Below are 25,231 nucleotides of genomic sequence, written 5' to 3'. Positions count from 1 at the left end.
TTTTTCTATTTTTTCTGTACCTTTCTTTTTCTCTCTCTTTTCAAGATGAAATTGTATCTGTAATATCTCATCATACGAACGATTCTTCGTTAACTATTTGTTAAAAGTAAAGTATGAATAAAGGACGTGATATATAATATATATTCATACGTATATATAGTATATATATCGAGATATACTTTATATACTTATATAATATATGTCTATATATTTCAGATGTGTCTAACTAGTATCGATTTAAAGAAAAATCGTCAATAATAGTTTCTCTCTATGGTAACTAACAATACTATGTACTCGTGCATTGCTATCGAGCGATATCGATGTCGTTGATATTGAAAAGCTTTATTTCTTTGTTCCTTTACTTTTTTTTTCCTTTTTTTTTTCTTTTGTTATTTCAATACACATATTTTAAATAAATTTCACGATATTCGAGTGAGATGAATCGATTGAAGTCGGGGAAACGAGTTTTATTTTGATATCGTGCGAAATTACGAAACGCCTCTTATGTCAGGAAAAAAGAGCGTGAGTTATCCGCGAGATCTACGTGACTTGAGAGATGAGAGAGGGGTACTTCTTCGCAAGGGATAGGGTGGATTGGTTGGATGGAGTAAAGTGTCATAAGGTGGGGTAAGATGGTTGGTACGAGAAATCGCGGAGGAGTTCGTGGTCACGTCAAGAGTTTTACTGCGAGGATCTGGAAAGGATCGCTGAAGATAGGAGAGCTAGAAGAGTCGTAGAGGTAACGAGGTCAACCATAGCTCTTCTCCATCCAGCTGCACCGTTCACGCAGGTCTCACGAGTTACTACAATCTTCAGACCTCGTCGACCAAGAAGATTGTGAACCCCTCGTCTGTCAGCCTCACCGAGCGTGTGTTCCCGTGAGAGTAGCAAGGAATAGAGCTGGCTTGTAGGGTTTCGCGAGCAGAAGGTCAACACCATGTCCGAGGCCACAGCTTTCATTACGTGAACGCAACCAATGAATTGTCTGTATTGGTTTCTTACCAACGTTCCTACGACAGAAAAATGCCCATGAGATTAGAATTTTTATATTTTCCGGTGAATATATTTTTTCACTTCTTTTTTTTTATCGTTCTTACGTTATGCATTTGATATTTATTTATTATATATAAAATTTCGGTACACTTCATGCATTTTTATATTACACATTTTATGTATTTACAATTATTGTTCTACGCTCGAGAGAAAATTTATTGGACATTCTAAAAAATAATTGAAGTAATTTGTCAACGGGAGAAGAATAAAAATTAGTTGCACGAATGGCAAAATTGTCGTAAAGAAAATAATTGATTACTTTGACGAGTATTACGTTTAACCATATTTAATTATTCTTTACCAAATTTTTCTAGTATATAGTTAGTTTTTTCTAATTATTTTCTATCTATGTGTGTATAAAGTATTTCTATACAATATACAAGATTTCGATGACATATGTAAATATGTATTGGTGTATGTATATTAAGTAAACAAAAATGAAATAATGATCGATATTGTCCCGTTTCTATTAGAATATATCAATAACGTCATTGTGTATTTTTTCTTTCATTTTTTTTTTGTTTTCATGTAAAAGGTAGTCATTATTGCATCCTAGTTGTCATCAGCAGATGTAAACGATAAAAGACAGGGGATGGAATTTTTTACGTGCCGTTAACTGCTCGATCGGTGAAAAGCGTTTTCAATGAAATGTCAGATTCAGCAGGGATCGTCGACATTTGTAAGAGCGATCATCGAAACGTCACACGCATGAAACGTCGTTCTGTTCTGGACCGTACCGTATGAGGTGCACATTAAACGTGAATTAAAGTTTACATTTGTGACTGAGCTTTTATATACATATGTAATTCTCGTGTCTGCGAGTAGCTACGTGTAATTTTTAATCAAAGGTTAAGTAGCTATCTAACAACATAATGACACGTAATACGAGATACGTGTTCATATCTTGTTACTTTACAACACATTTTCCAGTGAACGTTTTGACGTGAAACTAAAGTAACTAGGACTCTCACCAAGTGCTAATAGTCAATTTATAAACAGTGTCTTAATACTACTTATAATATATATATATAAAATATTTATATCTTCTACGTTCAACCAAAAGTCACTATCTAACATTTCTGATCATTATGAATCTGAGTTATTGCTTGTCAAACAAATTCTAAATAAGACGAATCAAATTTGGAAAAAGTATGCTTTTTTCTTAACGTTTTCTACCATGTTTTCTCTTTGTAAGAGAGTTGATAGTGAACTTTCCCTTAATTGTTTGTAAAATTTTAAGTAATGTAAGCTACATTAGTCATTTTTGGCTAAAAATGTAGTTACCGATGAAATAATATATTTTTTCCCCTATTTTTATTTTTTGATGAAAGTGTCTCTCACGGGATAGGAAACGTGATAAGGTTCTAGTAAAAGAAAAAGAAATTAAAGTATCATTAAAAATCAAGCGACTCCGACGTGTCGAATTCAACGATTTTTTGCTCTAACGAACTAACTATCAAAATTAGATAATGATGCGTCGTCGAGGTCGTTAAAGTGACTGTGCACAGATTTCGTTCCTACCTGCTGAACCTTCTTCGCTCATTGGCTGCCAAGTGCTGACCGGGGACGAACGCGAATGTAAAAATTTACCTCACGTTTCGGGACCCACGAAAATTACGATTTTCAACGTCGAAAACGTAACAAACTCGTTCACAAATCCCCCCATCCTATTCCTTCTCGTTTCTGTTTCCTCTCTCTATCTCTATTTTTTTCTTTTTCTTTCCTCTCCCTCTTCGTCTCTTTTTTCTCTATTTTGTTTTTTTTGAGTACGAGCTTACGGTCGTTGCATTCTGATGAGATATTTGCGAATGAACCCAAAGAATTTACCATGGGAAGTAAGTACTTCTCTATTTTCACTCTCGTAAGTCCATAAAACGTCATCTCTTCGAGATCAACGAATTTCAACGTTCGAGCAACGTGATTGTGCATTAGAGTTACGAGTTCCGATTCTTTAAAACGAACTCGTTAATTTATTGCTTCGACGACTTGAATGAAGCCTCTGACAATAAGAAATTTATTTGCTCCGTCGCATTCGTTTATTGTGAATTTTACGATCGTTGAAAAATCAAGATTTATTGATAAGAAATTTATATTTTACGATTTCAATATATATGATTACGTGTGAAACAGATATATATAAAGAGAGAAAAATGGAAAAAGATTTTGAAATGAAAACAATTTGAAAAAAAATCGATTAAAAAAGCAAAGCTTTTACTAAATTATTTGCTATTTGAATTCCCCGCATCGGTGAGTTTTCCTACGAATTTTCTCTTTTTTCAGTCATGTCTTATGTTAGTCGAAAATCGTAATTGGTTGTTCCAACATTGTAAATGAAAAGGGAGAAAGATAAAATAGAGAATGGTAACAAATGCGAGGACAATGCATTTTCATGATAGGACAGAAAGCTTTTCAAAACGGAGATATGAAAAAATTAATTTTGAATTTGTAAAAATACTTGTTTTGTAGTATACTTATTTTGTATACTTGTTCCGTTTCTATGATAAAATTTGTTTTATATCGACTTTAGAAAAATATGTCCTTACAGATAATTATTAGTCGAATATTTCCAATTTTTTTTTGTCGGATAGACATTTGTGTGACTCTAATCCAATTTTCTTTTTGATTATAAATGGTATTAACGATCTGCCATCTGCCTTTTTACGATCGAGCTAATACCTCGAGCATGGATTTCTCCTAATCGAAAAGGCAGCTGCATCTATAGTAATCCTGGACAATAGAAAGAAAAGAGAGAGAAAGAGAGACCTAGGAAAAAGATAGAATATAAGAAAGAGGAGAACATAAAAGGGTTGAAAAATTGTTTTTAACCAAGCGCCAGTGACAATAATTATTTCCAACAGATTCAAATCCAAACCGAACGATTGTCACTTCCTACAAATGATACTACGCATAATTGTTCCATCGATTTGAATAATATCAATGGCTTGTTTTTTTCAAATTTTCTTTTAACTCTTATCGCGATATAATTAAACAATCCATCGATTTTATTATTTTTATATGTCCGTCGAATTTTATTTACAATCTTCTTGAGAAATATAAACTTCGCATAATTCTATAACGTTTAATTGAATCATCATCGTGATAGAACAATGATTCCCAAGTTGTATACTTTGGTGCCTTGGGGGGGGGGGGTTTGTCGTCAAATATTATATAAATTTCATAATTTTAATTTCATTTGCGCCTTTTTATTTGTCGCTTTGAGCAAATATAACAATAAATACCGTACAAAAATCAATACGGAAATGGGAGTGAGGGTGGTTGTGTCCAGTTTAATTCCATGATTTGAGATAATGTGCGGCGACGAACAGGTTCATTTTGTCCCGCACCAATAATATAGTTAATTAAATTAGTTCGATTACATTTATTTGTTATTTAAAATGCGTTTTATATATTTTTACTTAATCCTTGCAAAAATTATTGGTTATTTCGTAAAGCGTAAATTTGTATTCGGCAGATGCGACGAGAATCGAAAAAGTTTGATAACTATAGTGTTAAGAAATATAAACATTATTCAACGATTATTAGAAAGATGATTATTACTTTTGAAAGTGTTACTTTTTATTAGACAAAAATTTAATCCAACGAAGTCTGGACTTGAAAAGTGACCATCGGTGGTCGTAAAATTTTTTCTAAACACTTTTCGGAATTGGAATCATGACCGTGAAGGAAAGAATTAATGAAAATATGGTAAGGACGAAAAGTAGATTTTGATTTTTAATGGCTGGCCATTATATAATCCTTAAGATAAAGTAACTTTGTGGAGGCTTTATGGTAACTTTATAGTGGTAACTTGGTCGGCCTGTTAATCTAATTTATTCCTCAAACAGTTTCGAAAACTTCTCCTCGAATGGCCTCCAAAATACATCGGGAAGTTTATGCGATCGGTTATCTGGCAGCTTACGATAATCGTTTTCAAAAGAACTTTGCTTTTCCATTGGAAGTTGGTTCATCGAGCTATCTTTTTCTCTTTCTCTCTTTTGTTTCCTATCAAAACAGAGCCTTCAAAAAGACGGAATCTATCAAACAGTAAAGTAAATTTCTCTTCCCGTCCGTTTCGGACCATCGGAGTTACGTATATTCTCACTGAAGGTTCTTTATTTCCTCAATTGATTTTCTTCTTCTATTTATTTTTCCATTTATATACGCTGGAATGATTGAATTAAAAAAGAAAAGAAAAGAGAAAAGAAAAGAAAAGAGAAAAAGTAAAAGAACAATAGGATGAATAAAAAAGGAAATATTTGTAAATTGGTGATAGCTCCGACCTTAAAATTATTTAACATAGATTAGAATAAACTTATATAAGTGTTTAACTTACGATGTTTTTATTCTTTTTTTTCTAATTTTTCTTTTAATATAAATAATCAATTAGAATAATACGCGTAATACGTATCGTTATTATATCGATATATATTATATCGTTTATGTTCAGACAAAAGTCATTAATTATACTTTTGACCGAAACTGACTTATGTAGCTTACATTGCTTAAAATTTTATAAACAATTCAGGAAAAGTGGTCCTTGATTCGTATAAAATATCAATGGTAATGCGTGAAAGTATACTTTTACCAAACTCTTTCCCTTTAAAACTTTATTTGACGAGCAATAATTAGATTAGCATAAATGTTAGTTAGGGACTTTTGGTTGAACATAGACAATATGTATAATGAAAGAAAAATACCATTTTGTAAAGAAGAGGAAGTCCAGAATCCGGGTCTCCTGGTTATGTCAGATATCCGAAATGTATATTCCAAGTTTCCAGCAGTCTCTGTCCAGAGAAGTGTCAGCGAGGAATATTCGTGCGAGCGTAGTTGAACGGTTGGACAGGAATCGAGAACTACGCGTTCACTGTTTATAGGTCTCATCGGATCGCTCCTATGTTCAAGAATTTCCACAACATACCACTTGCCCATTATCTGAAAACGGCACATAAATCGATTAGCTTATTATTTATATTCTCCTTCAATATAATTGTAAATTTCTTATTAATAGAATATATTCCAAAGTATTAACGAAAAATACAACCTTCGTATATTTAACAAAAATTTTTTACATCATTTTGTTTTCACATATGTTCACATATATATATCATATCATATGTTACATAATACATATATATATGTAATTTTCTTTTTAAATTATAATTATCGATACAATTGGATACAGTTTTCATTTAGGCCAACTTTCAATCATTTTGTAAGGTGGTCAAATAAGTTTGATAGATAATGTACTTCAAGAATATATTATTCATTTATTTCTAAAGTTAATTTCACTTTTAATTATATATAAAGTCTATTTTATTATTTTCTTGAAATAATAATTAATAATGAATAAAGTTTAATACAAGTATGTAAACGATAAGGTGAAGGAATATATTGCTTATAACTTATAGACAACTCAAGAGAGAGAGAGAGAGAGAGAGAGAGAGAGAGAGAGGGAGAGAGAGAGAGAGGTCTCAATTGTTGAGATAATCCAGGAACTTGATAGTTCTATATTCAGGATGTACATAATGGTACAAAGTGCTTAAACCAAATTACCGGCGATTTATCGAGCACATAATCGCCAAGCGATTAAGTTCTCTCTCCCTCTCTCTCTCTTTCTCTCTTTCTCTCTATCTCTATGTTTCTGTCTCTCTTTATCTAGCACGATTCTAGTGAAATGATAGCAAGTGAATAGAACGAATATAGTCTCCAGAGTATCCAATTCCCGTGGCTAGCCACGAAAATTCTTTTTATACTTTTATACGTTAAATTCATTGACCGAACAATGCGTAATTTCTATGAGAGAGAACGAGAAAGAGAGAGAGAGAGAAATAGACGTAATTATTATATATAAATAAAAATTATTAACCAGATTTCGTAGGGATTATTTTATTCCCTTTAAGGCCTTACATACGTCTAGCAGCGTCAAAAATGCGTTAAAAGAAAAAAAATTTTTAGTAGGGATAACAATAGAAATTAATAAAAATAAATGCACATTATTTATTGGTATTTAAACTTTCTAAAAAATTTATTTCACTTTATTTTTACAAAAATTACTATACAAAAAATCACACGTTCCACAACACTAAGAAAAAAAAGTTGCTCCACGGTCTGCATGATATCTCCTGTAAATTTTGATCGATCTACAGAATACAAAAAAATTCTTGTAAAATAAAGTTATAGTTATAGTTGTCGAGCCGGAATTTTGAATTTCGGAAAATTTAGCAATTTATGACAGTTTTAAAAAAAGTATGCGTTTTACGTCATAAATTTTATACTTTAATGATTTTTATAAAATTTTTAAATCAAAGTATCCAAAATCCGGCTCGACAACTATAGAGAAGAAGATTTCGAATATTTAAAAAAAAATCGCATTAAAAAATATTAAAAACTCTATGAGTTATCATGCCAACCATGGCGGAAAAAGTAGTTTCGAGAAAAACGCGTTTAAAGTTTTAAGTGTCTCAAACAAAGGACGGCTATCTGTGCATCAAACTCTCGTCGGGCAGCCACATTTTCTACCATAACTTTGGATCTATGGGGAATTTTTGCAATTGACTTCCACAGAAATAAGCCTAAAACTATAAAGAACAACAATCTGTTAAAAAAGAAATCGTTTTTTGGAAAATTCTGGACGTATGTAAGGCTTTAACGCTTGCGTAACTTTTCGACGATTGTAATTTTATTCATCGGTTAATTTTCATTGTATTGAATTTAATTAAATTTCTCTAATATTCGAGCCAGTTATATATAATTCAAATAAAATGTTTTATTAATAATTCTGTTTTTTTTATCTTTTTTATTCTTTTCAATGATTTGATGATACATTTTATCAATGTTGTATGAATTTCGAGTAAGTAAAAATATCGATGAAAGGCTTTAGCCGAGCTTTAAAAGATCTCTGCAATAAAAGAAAGATAGAAAGAAAGAAGAACTCATATCAATGGAACGCGAATTTGAAAATTCTTTATACAATTCTCATTTGCGAAAGATCCAATGAAATGAGACGTTTAATTGAGTCTCGATCTTAAATAATTGGTATTCTGCAACTGGTGGTGGTACAAGTGAGTAAAGGATTATTTTACATGGAAAAACTAATTGTAAGTCGAAAACGTGGAATAACATTTGTTAAGTGCTTGTGCACTTGACTGAGCTTGTAACATTATTCGATAAACATAAGAGTAGAACTGTTGAAGAGTGGAACTAAGCTGAAACTAAATCAGGTGCATGTGTACTTGACAAATTTACAAATTTGTTTATCTCCAAAAACAAAGTCTTATTTGGACAAATTGTATTTTACATTTTAAACTTAGTTTTTCTTATAGAATCATCCATTGTTCGTTTGTACCACCAATTACAAGAGACATCCTGTAAACACAAGTTGTCTCTGAACAAACGAGAAATAATTTAGTGCCAACTTTAAACGTCTAAACAATTTATATATATGTAGATATTAGAGAAGAATTATTATATATATATAATAATTTTTTTGCTAGGTGAATTTAGTGAAACAGTGACAGTGTTGAAATTCTTCGTGAAAGAATTTGATAAAATTTTTATAAAATCCGCGTAACATTTGGACATATATAAAAAGTAAAACAGTCGTTGGTACAGTGGACAGCAGCAGGCTTGTATACACGAGGATGTCATTTTGAATGTTTTTTATGAATGTATATTAAAAGATAGAATTTATTCCAAATCAAATCAAAGGTATGTATTTATATGAATCCTTTCTTTTTATTTTATTGCTGTTAGATGTGCTGAAGTAGCTTTTTTTATATACATACGTATACATATATTTATATCTATATCTATTTGCAGAATCTCCGTTGCAATTAAAAGTTTCGCATGTATGATACCCGAGTCTCTGTCGAATCTCATTCGGCACGATTACTGAGCTACCGACGAGGCCAACATGTTTCCGAGTCGTATTCGTTCGTTCTCTCCTCTACGTTAATAAACGCAGCGCGTATATACATACATACTTGACTATTTCTGTGAATTCACGCGTGCGCGCGTGAAAGTACGTAGTACACGATTTTACTGTCTCGCGTTACGCTAAATACAGTCCGCAATAAACCCCGAGAGATTTTTTTTTCTTTTTAATACTATTTTTGTCATATGGAAAGAAAAAAGAAAAAGAAAATAAAAATCGATATCGACAAATTATTACAAATTTGTACCATTTTCTTTTTCAGATATTATGAATTTTCGTGCGAATATACTCGCTTTACCTTTGAATTAATTAAATCGTACGAAGTTTATCGATTAAGCGTCACAGATTCAATCTGTTTTCGTATATATATAACTAGTTAAAATAAAAAATGAATGTTTTTTAATTTTCTCGTATCGGGTTTGTCGACTGTAATCATTGTTCCCGACTGTACTTGATATACAGAGAACAATGTGAATAACGCAGCCCTGATATTCGGTAGTTCAGTTTGCCTGTTCATTACTTTAATTGGATCGCGTCAGGCCGAGAAATTACGCAACCTTTTAATAGGTCACCAGCGAATTTCAAAAGGACTTGTGGATGGTATAAGCGTGAGAGAGAGAGAGAGAGAGGAAAAATGGCATAGAGCAATAGCTCGTAATAACCCAGGTGGACGAACATTTTATGAGCGTACAACGCGACGTTAGCGATCCTCGTAGCTCTCTTTGTATTTCCCATTCAGTTACGAAGATCGTAGGGTTTAACGATAACCGACCAACGTTTTATACATTACATTCAAAGTCGGCAATTAATCGAATACGTGCTCCTGACGTTTTATGTTATAATTTTTTGTTCTTTTTTAACAAAGTCACTTACTATATTAATCGACTTTTAAAACGAGCGTGGTGTTGAAAAACTAATAACGTAAAGTATAAAAAAAAAAGAAACAAAAAGTAGATACGAATTAAATTTGATTAATACGAGTGCTAAAAATTTAAGTATAGTATTTATAAAATAAAAGCAAATATGAAAGTAACGTTAATCTAGATATTGAATCGGTGTATAGTGAATGAAGACAATAAAGAGAAGATCTATAACGTACAAAGTCTCTTTTGTAGTACGAATCAACGTAGCGTGTGGTTCCTTGTAAGCTCGCGGTTACGCAATAATGTAATAACCGTCAGCAAAAGATCGCCCCTTTATGGGGCTATTCGCGAATAGATATTTTCACGAGGCAACGGAACGACAAATACGAACACGAATCAACAAAATTGTATACATATATATATATATAGTAAGAGAAAGAGGGAGAATGTAAGTGTGAGTATGGGGATGTTCGTGCAACGTGCATACGCCATCCGGGTTTCTCTCTAACCTTTATTTTCGTCGTAAATTATTGTCATTCTATTGGATAGTTCTCCTCCTCCATTCTATACTCTCTCGCAATGTGGTCGTGAGCTTTAAAATTAACGACATAGTAAATACGGTTTTGGCCGATCGTTCAATGCGAGGACGCTTTCAAAGTCACCAAAAAATATCGAATTGTTCAATGATCCAAGCATACAACACACACTCTGATTTCAGTTATCTGAATTTTACAATTATGCACGAATTGACCGAAGAGAATTAATGATTGTTGCTTCACCGTTCGAAATCACTTGTAAAGGACGACAACGGTATTAATCACTTTTACGCCCGCGATCGACGATATTCTATTTTTATTAAAAAAAAAAAAAAAAAAAAAACAACCAAAAAGGAGCTTCGGTAATTAAATTCTACATTATTATAGAGATCCTTGTTGTATTGCATGACATAAAATATAATTGTCTAGAATTGATCGTGAAAATAATATGTAATGGCACACGTCAATGGCATCAAATGCTAAATTATAATATGATAAAATTGAGTGGTGGAACGATTGAGTTAGATCGTGAAATAAAAGGATAATGATTTTTAAAAGAAGACGAAGTAGTCGCACGTGTTGAGAGGAAAGACAAAAGGAAATAAGAACAAAAATAATAAAAAATTTTGCTGGACGGGGACGGGGCGGGGTGGTTTGGAAAAGAAAGAATAGAAGAAAGGGAAAGAAGACAAGATATGGATTTGCTCGTCAAAAGTCGTAAAGATGCAAATGCACGTCTTCTTGGAAAAATTGCCAGCTGTCGAGGTGTGTTCAAAACGGCTGGAAATCGATGAGGCTCTGCATACGTTGAGCTTCTCCACTAGCTTCGAGAGAGAGTGTCGTGTCCTTGCCGGATAATATTCGCTCGTATATCACTGGACCGAAATTGATGCCGGAGCTGGCACACGCAAGAAGAAGAGAAGACTTTATCTCTTCTCTTTCTCTCCCTCTGTCTCCTTTTTGGAGATTGTCTGATCCAGTGACGTCTTGGCCGAACCTGCTGGACGACGATCTAATCGAAAAACGCGACGATTTATCGGAACGTCGAAGCTCCTTTCATCTGAAGACAGGAGGGTGTCAACGTTTGAAGAGCTGCCTTCCTTCTACTACTGAACGCGAGATAAAACTTCGCTATATTCTTTCTTTTACTTTTCGATACGATTGTACTATTCTTTTCTGTAGAATCTCTGTGTTTCTACTATTCTGTCTCTTAAAAACTCGTACTAAATCCGATTTCGAATAATGCTTTAAAGTATTCTCGCTCTCTTCTCAGAGAGAGAGAGAGTGAGAGATTTTATTTTCTTCCAATTGTTCTTTTTCTTTTTTTTTTCTGTTAGATTTTAAAGCAACATTATTTGTAAAACGAAGTTTAAAGGAAGATCTTATCCCTCGAGGTTCGATTTATCAGTACCTACCAATTTACTTTTTTTTTTGTTCTCCTCCTTTTTTTCTTCTTTTTTTTATCTTTGAGATATTTTTCCCGATATCCGGCAATCTCTTCTTCGTTTAATGTATACGTATATGTATGTGTTTATACAGACAATTTTTTTTTGTTCTTCCGTTTCTCCTTCTCTCGAATTTTCATCGTCTGTATCCTTTACGTATGTGAGTGAATCTGGATCGAGATATTTTCTGTTAGACCAAGCGCAAACTAAACCGAAATTGTATGGTCCGTACTTCGGATTCGTGCTCGTGGTTTAATGGAACGAATGGAGTTCCTGCTACGGCGAATCTTCAGGATAAAGTTTAACTTCGAGCTGGCTGAGCTTCACCCTTAAAAGGGTACCTATCGTCCCTTGGTGAACGCCAGCTAAACAATTGCGGCCAGTTCCAAGATCGAGTCGATAAGAAATTACTTTGGTTAGATTCAATCGGTTGATAACACTTTTCTATTTTACATTTTTCAAATTTACTTCTTTTTTTTTTTTTTAAACAATGGATACCAATTTTTTACATTTCAATTAGAAAATGAATAGATTAGTATACGTTAGATAATCAAAAGTTTTGGTACAATTTAATTTTAATTTTTTACTGTATCATTTATATCCAACCATAGCAAAGGTAAACAATCTACTGAAACGTCACTACCTCATATAAAAAAAAAATCTAATACTTGTGAACAAAAAACAAAGCCGAACGTGTAAGATATTGCAATGTAATATCATGAACAGTACTGGTAGCTGGGAAAGTTGATCTGATGAATTTTGATAACAGAAAATTTATAACATAAGACATGGTCTTTATGGGCAGCTCCGTTCAATCGAACGTCCTTTTTGCGGTAAAAAAATAAAAACAAATCAATAAAAAAAAAAGAAAATAAATAATTTTTATTTTTTGATCCAGAGTCCCCAATATAAACAATTCTAAATAGAGTCATATAAAACACGTGAAAGAATAAAGAAATTTTAACAAAATGAAGTGACGTAACCAAATTTTTGGCTGGTATTGTACATATGTTTATAGTATGAATTAAACAAATTTGATATGTATGTTTGTAATAATTAAAAAGGGTTTAAAAGCTTGCCCTATATATTAGAATTTGTAAGTAATACGATTTCTAATTTGACGGGGTCTTTCATTCCTCAAAATCTTAGCATGATATCAGAAACTAATGATAGTCTTGATCATAAGACGATACATCAAACCGTTCTGACGGTCGTTTATCATTTACCATCGACACGATTATCTTGACGAGCTGTATAATCGACACATCGAGGATTTCACCTAAGTAATGGCAAGCCAAGAAATTTCCGAATATCAAGTAAGAAAATTCTAACTACGATTATTGAGAATTACAAATTTGCTGTATCTATTAAACCTAATTTCATTGCCAACTTTTTGATAAATTGCAAATGATAAACACGTTTGACGTTATTTCCTTTTTTACAAAAATAATATAATTGTTTTTTAATCGAAACAAAACAAATTTCTTTTTATAAAATACAAGAAAAAATTTGCAATTAAAATTTTTGCCAAGATTCGATCGATCGCGTAAATATAAGCACGTTCGTCTCGCAACAATAGGTAAATTCAAACTAAACAAAGTATTGAAACGGGTGTCAATAAAAGCTTAATAAATAAATATGCGACATATTCATTCTTTTATCTGTGTATATGTATAGTTGGTATATCACGTAATCATACACAATGAATTTTTTAGATTCTTGTGCAACGAAACGATTTTGTATCTTTTCGTTTAATTATTAAATTGTTCACGGATGACCATTGTGTGCTTGTTAACGATATATACGTTTGATATTTCAACCTATGATTGAACTTTTTGTTTTTATTTGTATATTTTTTTCAACGACTTTTTATGCCTATGTATCACTTCGATACTTTCAAAAGAATGTTCACAAATATTGAGTTGTATTTATTTCAATTTATAACTATGTGATTATTAAAGTCATCTAATAGTAATTCATTTTTTTTTTCGTCTATTATAACTTAAATCAGAGATACAGCTCGTCACAACTCAGTTTAGGGCAATACTTGGAATGTATTTTCCTATTGGAACGCCTAACACTTCTTCATGTGTTATGTTCAGTATTTTTCAACCTCTTCTCATGAATTATCGACTCATATAAAATTTATGTACCTGTTATTGTATACATGTATATATGGGGTGGCGCAACAAGAACTGTAATTTTAAATCAACGAAAAAATAATAAGTTTTTTTTTAGATACTAATGTTTATCTTTCCGGTAACCTCGGTTTCTGTTACAGAAAAAGATTCATTGAGCAAAACTTTCTATAATAGATTAAAATTGTAGTTCTTGTTGCACCAGTCTATGTATATCTTTACATTGAAATGGGTCCTTTGTAATTGAAATTGTAACATATGTACATACATATGTACATATATCTACGCACATATATACGCGTTCCAGAACATTGGCGCTTTGAATGTTATTATTACTTTATCGAGCGTTAAAGTTCGATCATCCGAAGCAGTTCTCGTTTGTATAAAGAGCATACTCATCCTATATTGAATTAATCGAACTCATTGGACTTTACGGTTTATGCTGATTTAACATCCGACCGCTTATCGCCCGCAGAACTGCACAGAATGTTACGGGAAGGATATATGTGCACATATGTTTGTGCGTATATGTACATTGATTCATTGAGAATCACTCGATATCACACTTCCAAATCTCACATGTCGTCGTGATTTCTCTCTAATTACATCGCCTTTTGAGTGAGAATCCAATTAATGAAATTTTAATCAACGTCCTCCTATGAAAAGTTATTTTCTTTTTTCTTTCTGTTAATGATATAATTAAATGTTACCCAAAAAAGTAATATAAATTTAATAATGAAGTAAAAATATAGATTCTAATCACGTTCTAAAAACATTGTGTTACAATTAATTGTTACACGAAAAAGTAATATAAATTTAATACCGGAGTAAACAAAAATTTCTTATTTCGTTCTTAAACATTGTGTTCCTTTTAGAAAATTACTTTCAATTTTTGCTAGTTTCTCATTAAAAGAAAAATGAAATTTTTTGTTAATCTTATTCGCTTACGTAGACAAAATCCTATTTACGAAAATGTTGCGATGTTTCTCTTTTACTCCTTTTTTTTTTCTTTTTATAGTATCAAACCATCGCGATAGTTCTCGAAGAAAAAAGTAAAAAACACTTGAGCTTCGGCGTTCATTGCTTGCTCGTACCATCGATCAGCGATCCAATCAAGCTTTGGCCTAGCACAAAATAGTTAGGTGCTCGTTTCATTCTTCTTCTTGTTCTATTTCTTTATCTTTTCTCTTTATTTTCTTGTTTTTTTTTTTATACTCACTATCCTCGTAAAATGCGAACGAACTGAACGAAATGGTCAAGTCCGAGATGGAAGAACGTTGTAGATATTTTGAGAAAACTCGAATTAAGACAAAAATTCCGCTTATTTTATCTTATTATTTAATTATTTAGAATTATCTTTTTACCGTATCATAGACATAGTATTAGAAACTTGTTTTAGAATTAAATATCACGTTTGGTAAGACTTTTGGTTAAACATCTTTTCGAGAACATTCACTCGTACTTATGATTCTAACGAAAAAGGTCATTTACTCTATCTTTCTATTTTTCTTTTTCTTTATCTACTTCTTCTTCTTCTTCTTTTATCCTTTATTGAAATGTGTTGCAATGTGCTAGCAACTACTCCTGTATACTTTCTTTCTCGGAAAATAAATAAAAGAAAAAGAGTAAAAACAAGAGAAAGAGAGAGAGAGAGAGAACGTAAACTTTTAGGAGTATCTGTGGACATTTATGTTGTGGTCAAGTTTAAAATTATGAACATTTTTAAAGTCCGTTCAACTAGTTTTAACAAAGACACGCTTAGCAATACAGTTTCTCTGTCCATTTATTTTTACGGGCTTAAACTTGTAGTAGTCGACTCGTAAATTTAAAATTCCGGAATATTTTAAATGCATAACTTATGTTTATAAATTACTATGAAAATGAAATGTAATTAACGGAAAGAAAAGCATTTTTCATATTTTTCTTTTGTTCTTTATTTTCGTTCTCTTTTTTTAGGGGTTTTATCTTTTTTTTTTACTTTACAATCTCATCTATCAGAAGTTTTACCATAGGATTACGATCGTACAACTTCGTGAAATCTTATACTGGTCAGTATCCCTCTCGTAGCCCTCTGGTAGCCCTTCGTAGCCCTTCTGTATAGATCCTAGTCGCGTCACGTTTTAAGTATCGAAGCCATAAATTTACACTCATGTTTTTACCTCAAACGGGAAACTAATTGCTAACTGGCTGAATTCTTTTCGTTTTCTTACAAATTTTATCATTCATTGCTTTTACAAGCGACACTTATTTTTATGCGTATAAACTACATTATTTTATATTATAAAGAAAATTTCGTTTTAATTTCTTAAAAAAGAAATATCCGTAAAAAATATTTCCTTTGTCATATATTTCTTTTATTTCGTATTATTTAAAAATGTTTCTCTGTGATCACAAAAATCATGATGTGTAAAAGTTCCTAGCGCATACGAACGGGTCGTAGAAAACTTATGGAAGTAAGCTAAAGTTGTGAAAGATAAGACATAGAAATGAAAAAAAGGAAAAGAGAGGGAAAGAGAGAGAGAGAGAGAGAGAGAGAGAACAGAGTTCCAAGGTATATTATATATATACTTAAAGGTTTTCATTTAACTAATCCAGAAGCAATCAGGAAATATACGATATAACGATATAACGATAGTTTAATAAGATCATACCGGGCAATTTGTGCAAGAATGCATCGAAAATATTCAACTTCTCGTCAAATCTTAAGACTTCTTCGAACTTAGATAGAACTTATTAGATCAAGATTGTCATCGTCTACACTTTCTGCGAAAACTCTTTTAATTCGATTATAATAATCAAGTTTCTCATTAAAAAAACAAAGAACTTTTTATGTATTGCAATAACTGATAAACTAAATTACTCGTTAACAAAAACGATTCGTTACGTAGATTTATCTCCAATGAAAAATATTGAAAATAAAAAGGATTAAAGGAAAATAAAAAGAGAATAAGATGAAGAAAAAGTTAGGATACAATAAAAAAACATAAAAATTAATGACGATGACGACGACGACGACAACGACGAAAATGAGGACGAAGAATTCGCGAAATGCTTAGGACGTAAATTTCATGGAGGTTAGCTGACATGCGTGATTCATAATTTTAATATCCACCGGCAGGTCTAACATAAAAAGAAGAATCAAGAGAAAGAAGAAGAAGAAGAAGAAGAGAAGAAGAAGGATGAACAGAAGCAGGAGGAGGAGAAGATCTCTAGTTTCGAAGCGAAGAACCCTCTTCCTCCGTTATATCGCGAATAGTTTTCATCGTGTAAATGATTCTTCTCTCTTTCTTTCTCTAAACCGCCCTCATCCCAGCCCCCTACCTCCCCCTATCCCTTTAATCTCTTTCTCTACCCCACCAGCGCTTTTCTCTACGTTTGCACATTGTTTAATAGCCGTTAACGAGAGAATGAAAGAGAAAGAGATAGAAAGTGGGAGCCAGAGAAGTGGGGAGGAAGAGGAGGAGGAGGGGGGGTAAGAAAGAAGGAAAATTCAACAAGATTTTCAACCTTCTCTCGCAGCTTCTCTCGACTTTCAACGGAGAAGACTCTGGTGGTACTCTTCGTTTCGGTATAGTCTTCTTCTTCTTCTTCTTCTTCTTCGTATCTCGCAGAATAATAGTGAGTGTGGTAGCGAGATGGGATGGTTTAGAGTGGAGGAGGATGGGGATAGGGTTGCTAGCGAGCCTTTGAAAGGCAAATGAGAACGTTCACTTGGCGACGACGGAAGCTGCCATCCCCTTTTCGAAAGTTTTCTCTCATCTTCGTTCCAACGGGAAAGAGTAAAAGAGATAGATAGAGACAGATAGAAAGAGAAAGGTGAGGGTGGGGGGAGGGTAAGGGGGAAGTGAACGAGAGAGAAAGATAAGGTGGTTGGAAGAAGCTTAACTTACGGAACAAGCATCGAAGTTTGGTTAAATACAAAATATAATAATAGCTGGGCACCCTCAGCTAATGCCGGTGCCGACTTCGTCGAAGGTGGGAAACTTCCTTTGGCTTCGCGACGTGAAAACGTACGATGCAGCCCATTCATTTTATCCACGTTGACGTTACGTTATTCGAAGTTGATGGTATTTTACGAAAATGGATTTTGAAAAAAGAAGAAAAAAAGGAAAAAGAAGGGAAAAGCAAAAAATAAAATTTTATTTGAGATTTAACGCTGGTAAGTAGGTACGTACGTAAGTACTGGGTAAAAGTTAAACTTATCGGTAAAATTTTTCTACTCGGTTTCTCTTTTCATTTCATAGAAGAACAACTTGTTACTCATTTTTTTTTCTGACTTCTCCTTTTTTTCATCCTCATTTTTCCTTAAACTGTTTTCATATCTGTTTCCAATTTAGAGCTGGTATTTGTAAAAAGAGAGGAAAAAAAAGGGCGAGTTGTTAATAATTGCCTGTCGACGAGCCATCTATTTTGAAAGATCGAAAAGTTAGAGAAAAAGAAAGAGTTAGAAAAAGTAAGGGAAAGAGTATTATTATCGATCGTATTCCCTCGACGTATTCCCAGAAGCACGTTCCTATTCTTCTAGTCGAGATAACGTAACTATTTCCGCGTCAATCGTAGGACGAGTTACACGTATCGGCAGGTAAATTTCAAAGATCGATATGCCACAGTTCGTGTCTCTGCTCGTTCACTAACACACAAACCCGCACGGTTTAAAACCATTTGTCCACGATAGAAAACGCGATTTTAGTTCCTCTTTTCTAAGCCTACACCGACGATTCGAAAAAGCTCAGGTGTGTGATCGATTTATCCTCTCTTGAAATAAATTCGTTTGGATTGAGTTTTTTCGTCAACGAAAACACACCAAAATAAAAAAAAAGAAAGGACGAACGAACAATGTGATTCGTGACGCGTAGGTAACGAATTTTTTTGTTTTATTAATTTTTAATTTTCTGTTTATTTTATTTTATTTTTTATTTTATTTTATTTTTTTTGTTTTTTGAAACTTCGTTTCGCTTAGCTTTGCTTTCATTCCTAAGGACTTTTGGAACATTTAAATTTTTTCATTATCGCGACAGGCACAGTGAGAATAACGATTAATATTAACTACTGTTACAGTTAAGAAACTTAGAAGGAGTTCATAACCGGGAGAGTTTAACTAATGACACAAACTTTTTCCCGTAAATTGTGATCATTTAATTACTCCCAGAACGAGTAGATATAAGTCAAACTTATTGCGTAAATTTCTTCAGAAAATGCATCGATTTGAATCTTATTTGAAATACGTCCGTTTCTATTTTACTATATTTTATATTTTCTTCATTTTTTTTTTTATAATCGAGTATTCTGATCCGATTTATAAAATGGAGAGCAGCCGATGATCCGGGTAATGTGATCTTTCACTCTGATTTGATTCAATGAACCAATATGTCTCTTCAAAAGATATAACTTTTTGAAAGTAATATAAAAGGTTATTGGTCATTCATTCCTATATTATCGTATTAATAATATCATATCATTGATATATAATTATATAATATCCAATTCGTTACAAAATTTATTTAAAATAATTTAATTTTTTGTTTTAAAATAATATGAGCAATCATGAAAAAAAAACAAACAAAACAAAATAAGAAGTAATATGTTCTCGTTAGTTAGAAATTGTATTTTAGGAAATAATCCGTGATTCTATGATAGACTATAATGACACAAAAATGATAGATTAAAAGAGATTTAGGGATATTGGCGTTCTCATGGTGTGAAAGAGAAAGAAGAAGAAAAAGGTAATTGAAGCTTTCGTAGGAAAATCTTGTCGAGTAAAACATAATCCTCTCTTGAACATTTACGCACGTTCGGATCATGGATGACGTCTAGTTTATGTCTGACACACAGTTACTATTCAATGCCGAAAATCAGTTGTTTTAACCTCCTCTCATGAAGTAATAAGCGAGAGGGTGCTTTACTTATGCTAACTTATGCAATGCATTTGCATGCAAGCTCGCGTCCCTAGCTGAGATTTACTCTTTCATCTTCCTTTTCTACTCCACTCTGAATCGTTCTCAAGATTTGATATTAAAATCACGAGTTGGCTTATCTGCTTTTCGTACCATCGATGGACCAACGGTACGATTAAAATAAGAGGATGTTTTATTCTAATGATACATACATTTTATTCCGATGATGTAATATCTCTTTGATATTATAGCGATTGATAATTATGTCTTTTTACCTTTACGCAAAAAATTTTTACTCCACAATTTATTATCAAAGAAAAAGTTTAAATATGTGCTACGTAATTTTTCACGTAATAATATATTATTTATAACCTTTTTTGACATATATTTTTACTTTTATTCTGTGCATTAACCATCACGTAGTTCTAGCTATTTTCGTCGAAATATTTTTCTTTCTTCCTTCTTCTTCTTCTTTTTTGTCACGAGCGGGAACTGAGTTTGAAAGAAAAAAAAAGAACAAAAAAAAGAAAATTAAAACAGGAGGAACAGAACGAAAAAAAAGAAAAAAGGGGAAAAAATAGTATACAAAACAAGACTCGAAAGTTGGTTGGACTTTGAGGTGCCATCTGCAGCGTTACCCCTTTCGACCTAAATTTCACACCCCCGTGTGTACGTATCGAAGAGGTCATGTAGCAAGGCTTCATGCGAGCGTAAAATTTTCTGTTAACCCGTGCAAATTTTACGGTCCGAGCGATAAAGTTTGACGCTTTCGGATGAGCTTCCCCATTCGCGCAACGTGCGCGGAACTTTAAACACGAGCCACAGAATACTTTCCCAAAAGCAACGTTTTCATTTTCCTCGATTCGCACGAGTAACCTTCAGCGAGAAAACTCAACCCACTTACTTGTCCCAAGTCCTCGTTAATTCGACATTCAACAACGTTTTACCATCCTTCCAACCTTTTTGTTACCTCGACGCATGTAACTCACGTTTCCTTTAAATTAGATTCCTCCTACTTTATTTTGTAAATTATTTTTTTTTGTTATACAAAGTATAAAAGCGTATTTTCTCTTAAAAAGAAGTATAATTGAGGTTTTACAGGAATGTATAAATTATTATGACAATAAGTATCTTGAATTGTTTGTTTATTAATTATGCTGTCCTTTTTTGCTTATCTTTTTATTTCCGTTTTTTAATTTTTTTTTCTTCTTTTTTTTTTTAATAGATTAACTTTCAGAAAGATTGTAAAAACGCGTTTATAGAAAAATATTAAAGTAAATGAAAAATACTCGCAAATACTATTTGTACCTAATTTGCTGTAATATCATTGAGAATTAATTTGAACAAGTTTTTCTTTATCTTTGCAAACCGATAGAACCGCATTTCTACAAAGAATGTTGAATTATCGATCGATCTTTCAAAGATAAGTCCTCAACAGATAGAGATGGATGGATGGCGAGCGGTAAAATAAATCGAGATTGCCGAGGAACGAATCGACGTTCGAAGAAATATAAATGGGAAAACGCGTGCTAACTTTTCTACCGCAAAATATTCTCCTCTCTATCTCTATTTCTTTCTTTTCTTCTTTCTTACTTACTTTCTCATCTTCGAATTCATTTTTATTGCTGGAACTATTACATTCTATATCTTGAAACATTTATTTTAAGAAGTTCAGAATTTTAACGGATATAAGAAAGATGAAAGAAAATATGCTCTTACAAGTAAAAAAAAAAGTTAGATTTGGAAATATTGGAATAGTTCGAAATTTTCTTGACGATCAATACATTTATATTCTCGATCAATATATTTTTAATATTAAATATAATCTAATATAATAATTTGGAATAATATTATGAGTATTATTAAGTAATAATTCGATTATAAGGTTTGTAGGTATATACATTTTTCTTAAAATAGGCAACAATTTTCCGAAAAAAACAAAAAAAAAAACAAATAAAGCATGATTCACGTAATATATTCGGTTTAATGACAGTATCATAATATCATCAATGAAATCAAGCATAGTGATTTCCGATGGATTTTTCCTAATATTATTATCTTTGTAATTTCATTGATCATAAGTAACTAAGATAGACAACACGATAATTGTGCATGCACCAATGTTAATTTTCTTGATTTGCCACCGTTACAAAGAGAGAGAACATAGAAAGCGTGTATTTGTGTATGTATGTATACGCGAGTATGTATGTGTACGTATAAATGTGCGTGTATATATGTAAAGGTAAAAGGTAGAGAGGAAGCATGCGCAACCGAATGTAGGCCATGGGATGTTGGTCCTTGGGTTCCCGTCTGTGATGTGCTAGACCTACATTAGACCTACATTAGAGCATGATTAAACTTTGCCTTTTAAACGATGCGTACGTTCCTAGACCTCGCTTCCAAAGCACGGTACTTTCCATATTTTCTTCTACCTTTTTATCTTATTTTCTTTCCTCTTTTTAATCCTATCTTATTCTGAATCGATGGACGCGAAGATGCAACAGTTGATACTATCAAATGGAAATTTTCTCTCTATCATAAAAAGTTTTCTCACGAAAAATTATTTTTAAAAGTCTATTTACGGTTTTATCCGATAAAGGTTATTTTTAGAAAATATATTTTCATGGACAATCTAAAACGATGTATTTAAATAAAATACACTATACGATATTTCATTTAATTTCATATATACGTTACTAAGGGTATTTTAATCTTAACATCTAATTTTGAGCGTCTCTTTGACGTTTTTCTTTACATGTCATTATCATAATATGAATTAATTACCAGCATGGAAGCAGTGATATCAGTGTAAAGTTACGTTTTTAACTTTTAAAGCTCACTCAGTCCGTAGGAAAACGGACAGCGAATGGACATTGTAAAATTGTGGAACGTGGATCAAACAAAGATGGATTCTTTTTATTTTTTCTGTTGCTAACTCACTATAAAGTAGAAAAAAGAAGAGAGAGAGAAAGAAAGAAAGAAAGAAAGAGTAAAAGGCAGATAAACGATACTCTTTCCACAAATAGAATATATGAGAACGTAATCAATAAAGCTTAGTCATGGATTAAGTTTGGGATTGAGTAGACCAACTATCTCATTCCTTACTAAATCCTATGCTAATTAGATAATTTAATTGGCTGCCACGATGCAAATTATTCCGAAACTACTGCAATTCCTTCATTGAGAATCAATCGCATTCGAAATGCGATTTCCAACGATTACAAATTCCACCTGATGCTTTTCGTGAATGTCCAAATTTATGGATAATTAATGAAATCAACGTGAACAAACTGATAATGATTTGTAGATACAATTAAATTTCCAATATTTTTCTTTGGCGATTTAATCATTTGCCAGTAATAGAATTACCATCGATTTTTCAGAATGTTGCATTGCGTCAAGATCAAAGAAAATAATTCTGTGAAGAAAATTACTCTGCAATGAAAATGACTGGGAATTATTAAAAAAGAAAAAGAAAACTGGTACGAGTTTATCAAAAAGCAAAGCAGGTCGTCAAAGGCTGATACAAATTTCCGAAATCGATTTGCGTTAGCTCCAACTATGAACGTCGTTTCGTATGCACGAAAAGGGGTAATATTTTGCATGTACGCGAAATATACATGACGTCAGAAGGAAAACTTATTTTCATCCTCGCTCGATACGACCCACTTTGACTTAAAGTTACAGTAACTATATAATATCATACAAGCTGATTCCTATCAAACTAACTTTATTCTTTATGTATTTATTTAGACAAGAATGGAACTAGTAACAATGTATTCCGACTTACATAATATACAGTATCTATAAGAGATTGCATTACCTTTGAATTCAATGCTGAAAATCTTGTTTTCCTTGAATGTATGGCTGAATATGTCGAATATTGGCTATTCGTTTGATTATTGTGTTACCAATATAATAATATTATAAGGTATTACAAATAATCACATTTAAATATATTTATTAATAATATAAAATATATCAATTCTAAAAATAATATTTCGTTTTTTAAATTTGACATTTTTTTTTTCTTTGTATTAATATCTTCTCGTAAACTTCCATTTTTATATTTATCTTCACTTCTCTGATTTTTCTTCCAGAAGTTTACTTAAACGAGTGGATTTTTGCGAAGTGTGATTGTCAAGCCAATACTCAAACCCTATTAGTCGCCTTTTACGACAAGCACGAGGATACTATGAATATATTCTATCCCCTATCCATAAGGAAAATTCTAATTAATATACACACAATATATTATATTTTTATAATTAATATAATATACGAGGCGCTGGATTAAAAAGTCTGAAGGCTCAACTAAACTTTTTTAACTATAAGTAAGTTTGATCGAACAAAAAATTGTTCCTACGGTTATAGATATAAAACTTTTCAACCCTCTTACATATATTTTTTAATAATATTGAATAATAGGTAATAAAATTATTATTTAGTAATATTAACAAAACAATATTATAAATATTAATAGTGTTAATAGCGTTATTCATAAATATTAAAAAAAAAAAATTTTAAAAAGGCATTAATTTTATGTAAATTATTCTGTACGATAATATTTAACTACACTTATTACTCTCATTCATTAGAATAATTCTTTCTTTTTCTCTCTCTCTCTCTCTCTTTATTTCTTTCTTTTTCTCATAGTTCTTCCGTGCACGTACACCGTAGTGCTCGAAAAGCACCACGCAAGCTTAAAAGACGAGCTTTCTAATTTCTCACGAACGCGTTCTTCCCATTTCTTTAGGATTTTCCTTTTCATTTTATATTTTGTATTCTTCTTATTCCTTAACCTTTGCCACCTAGCGTATTACCCACGTCCCCGGAGCTTCCTTTTCCATCCTCCCTTCGACCTTTTTCCATGATCCACGGATATGGACCGGATATCGAAGCAACATTTCTCTTTCACCGCATTGTTCGTCGTTGGTAAGCTTTTCTACTCTTCCTCATCCTCCTCCTCTTCTTCCTTTTCTTTGCTATATTTTTTCTTATTCTATTCTATTTCGAATTCCCTTTTCAACTTGGTCTCGTAGTTTTTTAATTACGAGCTTAAAATAAATCACGATAATAAATAGCTACGAATACGATATGTCGTCTCTTCCTACATAGAATACTATTAATCATTTAGAATTTTCAACGATAAATATAACAAAGAGCTTATATATACGTTGTTCAATCGCTCTCGAGATGAAGATTTCTTTGTTTTATATCCCTTTCATCATTCAATTTATATTCTCAAGTGAAAATTTAAATATTTATAGGTACTCACATTTTGTGTGTTCCTTTTACTTTTTTCTTTTTTTTTTTTAAGCCAATGATAAAGCCACTAAACTAGGTACATGCCTATAGTCGATAGAGTT

General features: G+C 32.1%; 1 protein-coding gene across 1 annotated transcript in view; it reads right to left on the bottom strand.

Moving 5' to 3' along the window:
* Positions 1–245: 245 nt before the first annotated feature.
* The window catches only part of LOC122516913, a 35,794-nt gene continuing 10,808 nt past the window's right edge, over positions 246–25,231 (bottom strand). Inside the window, exons 3-4 of the mRNA XM_043635130.1 lie at positions 5,751–5,985; positions 246–1,010 (exon numbers count right to left, since the gene is read on the bottom strand). Of these exons, the coding sequence (XP_043491065.1) occupies positions 682–1,010; positions 5,751–5,985 (564 nt within the window). The 3' untranslated portion in view covers positions 246–681. The remainder of the gene's footprint in view (positions 1,011–5,750; positions 5,986–25,231) is intronic.

Source organism: Polistes fuscatus, unplaced genomic scaffold (assembly GCF_010416935.1).
Source record: "Polistes fuscatus isolate 324 unplaced genomic scaffold, CU_Pfus_HIC Scaffold2, whole genome shotgun sequence".
In the NCBI taxonomy this organism is placed as follows: domain Eukaryota; kingdom Metazoa; phylum Arthropoda; class Insecta; order Hymenoptera; family Vespidae; genus Polistes; species Polistes fuscatus.
The sequence above is the reverse complement of the archived record's forward strand: the minus strand, read 5'-3'. Positions and strand labels throughout refer to the sequence as shown.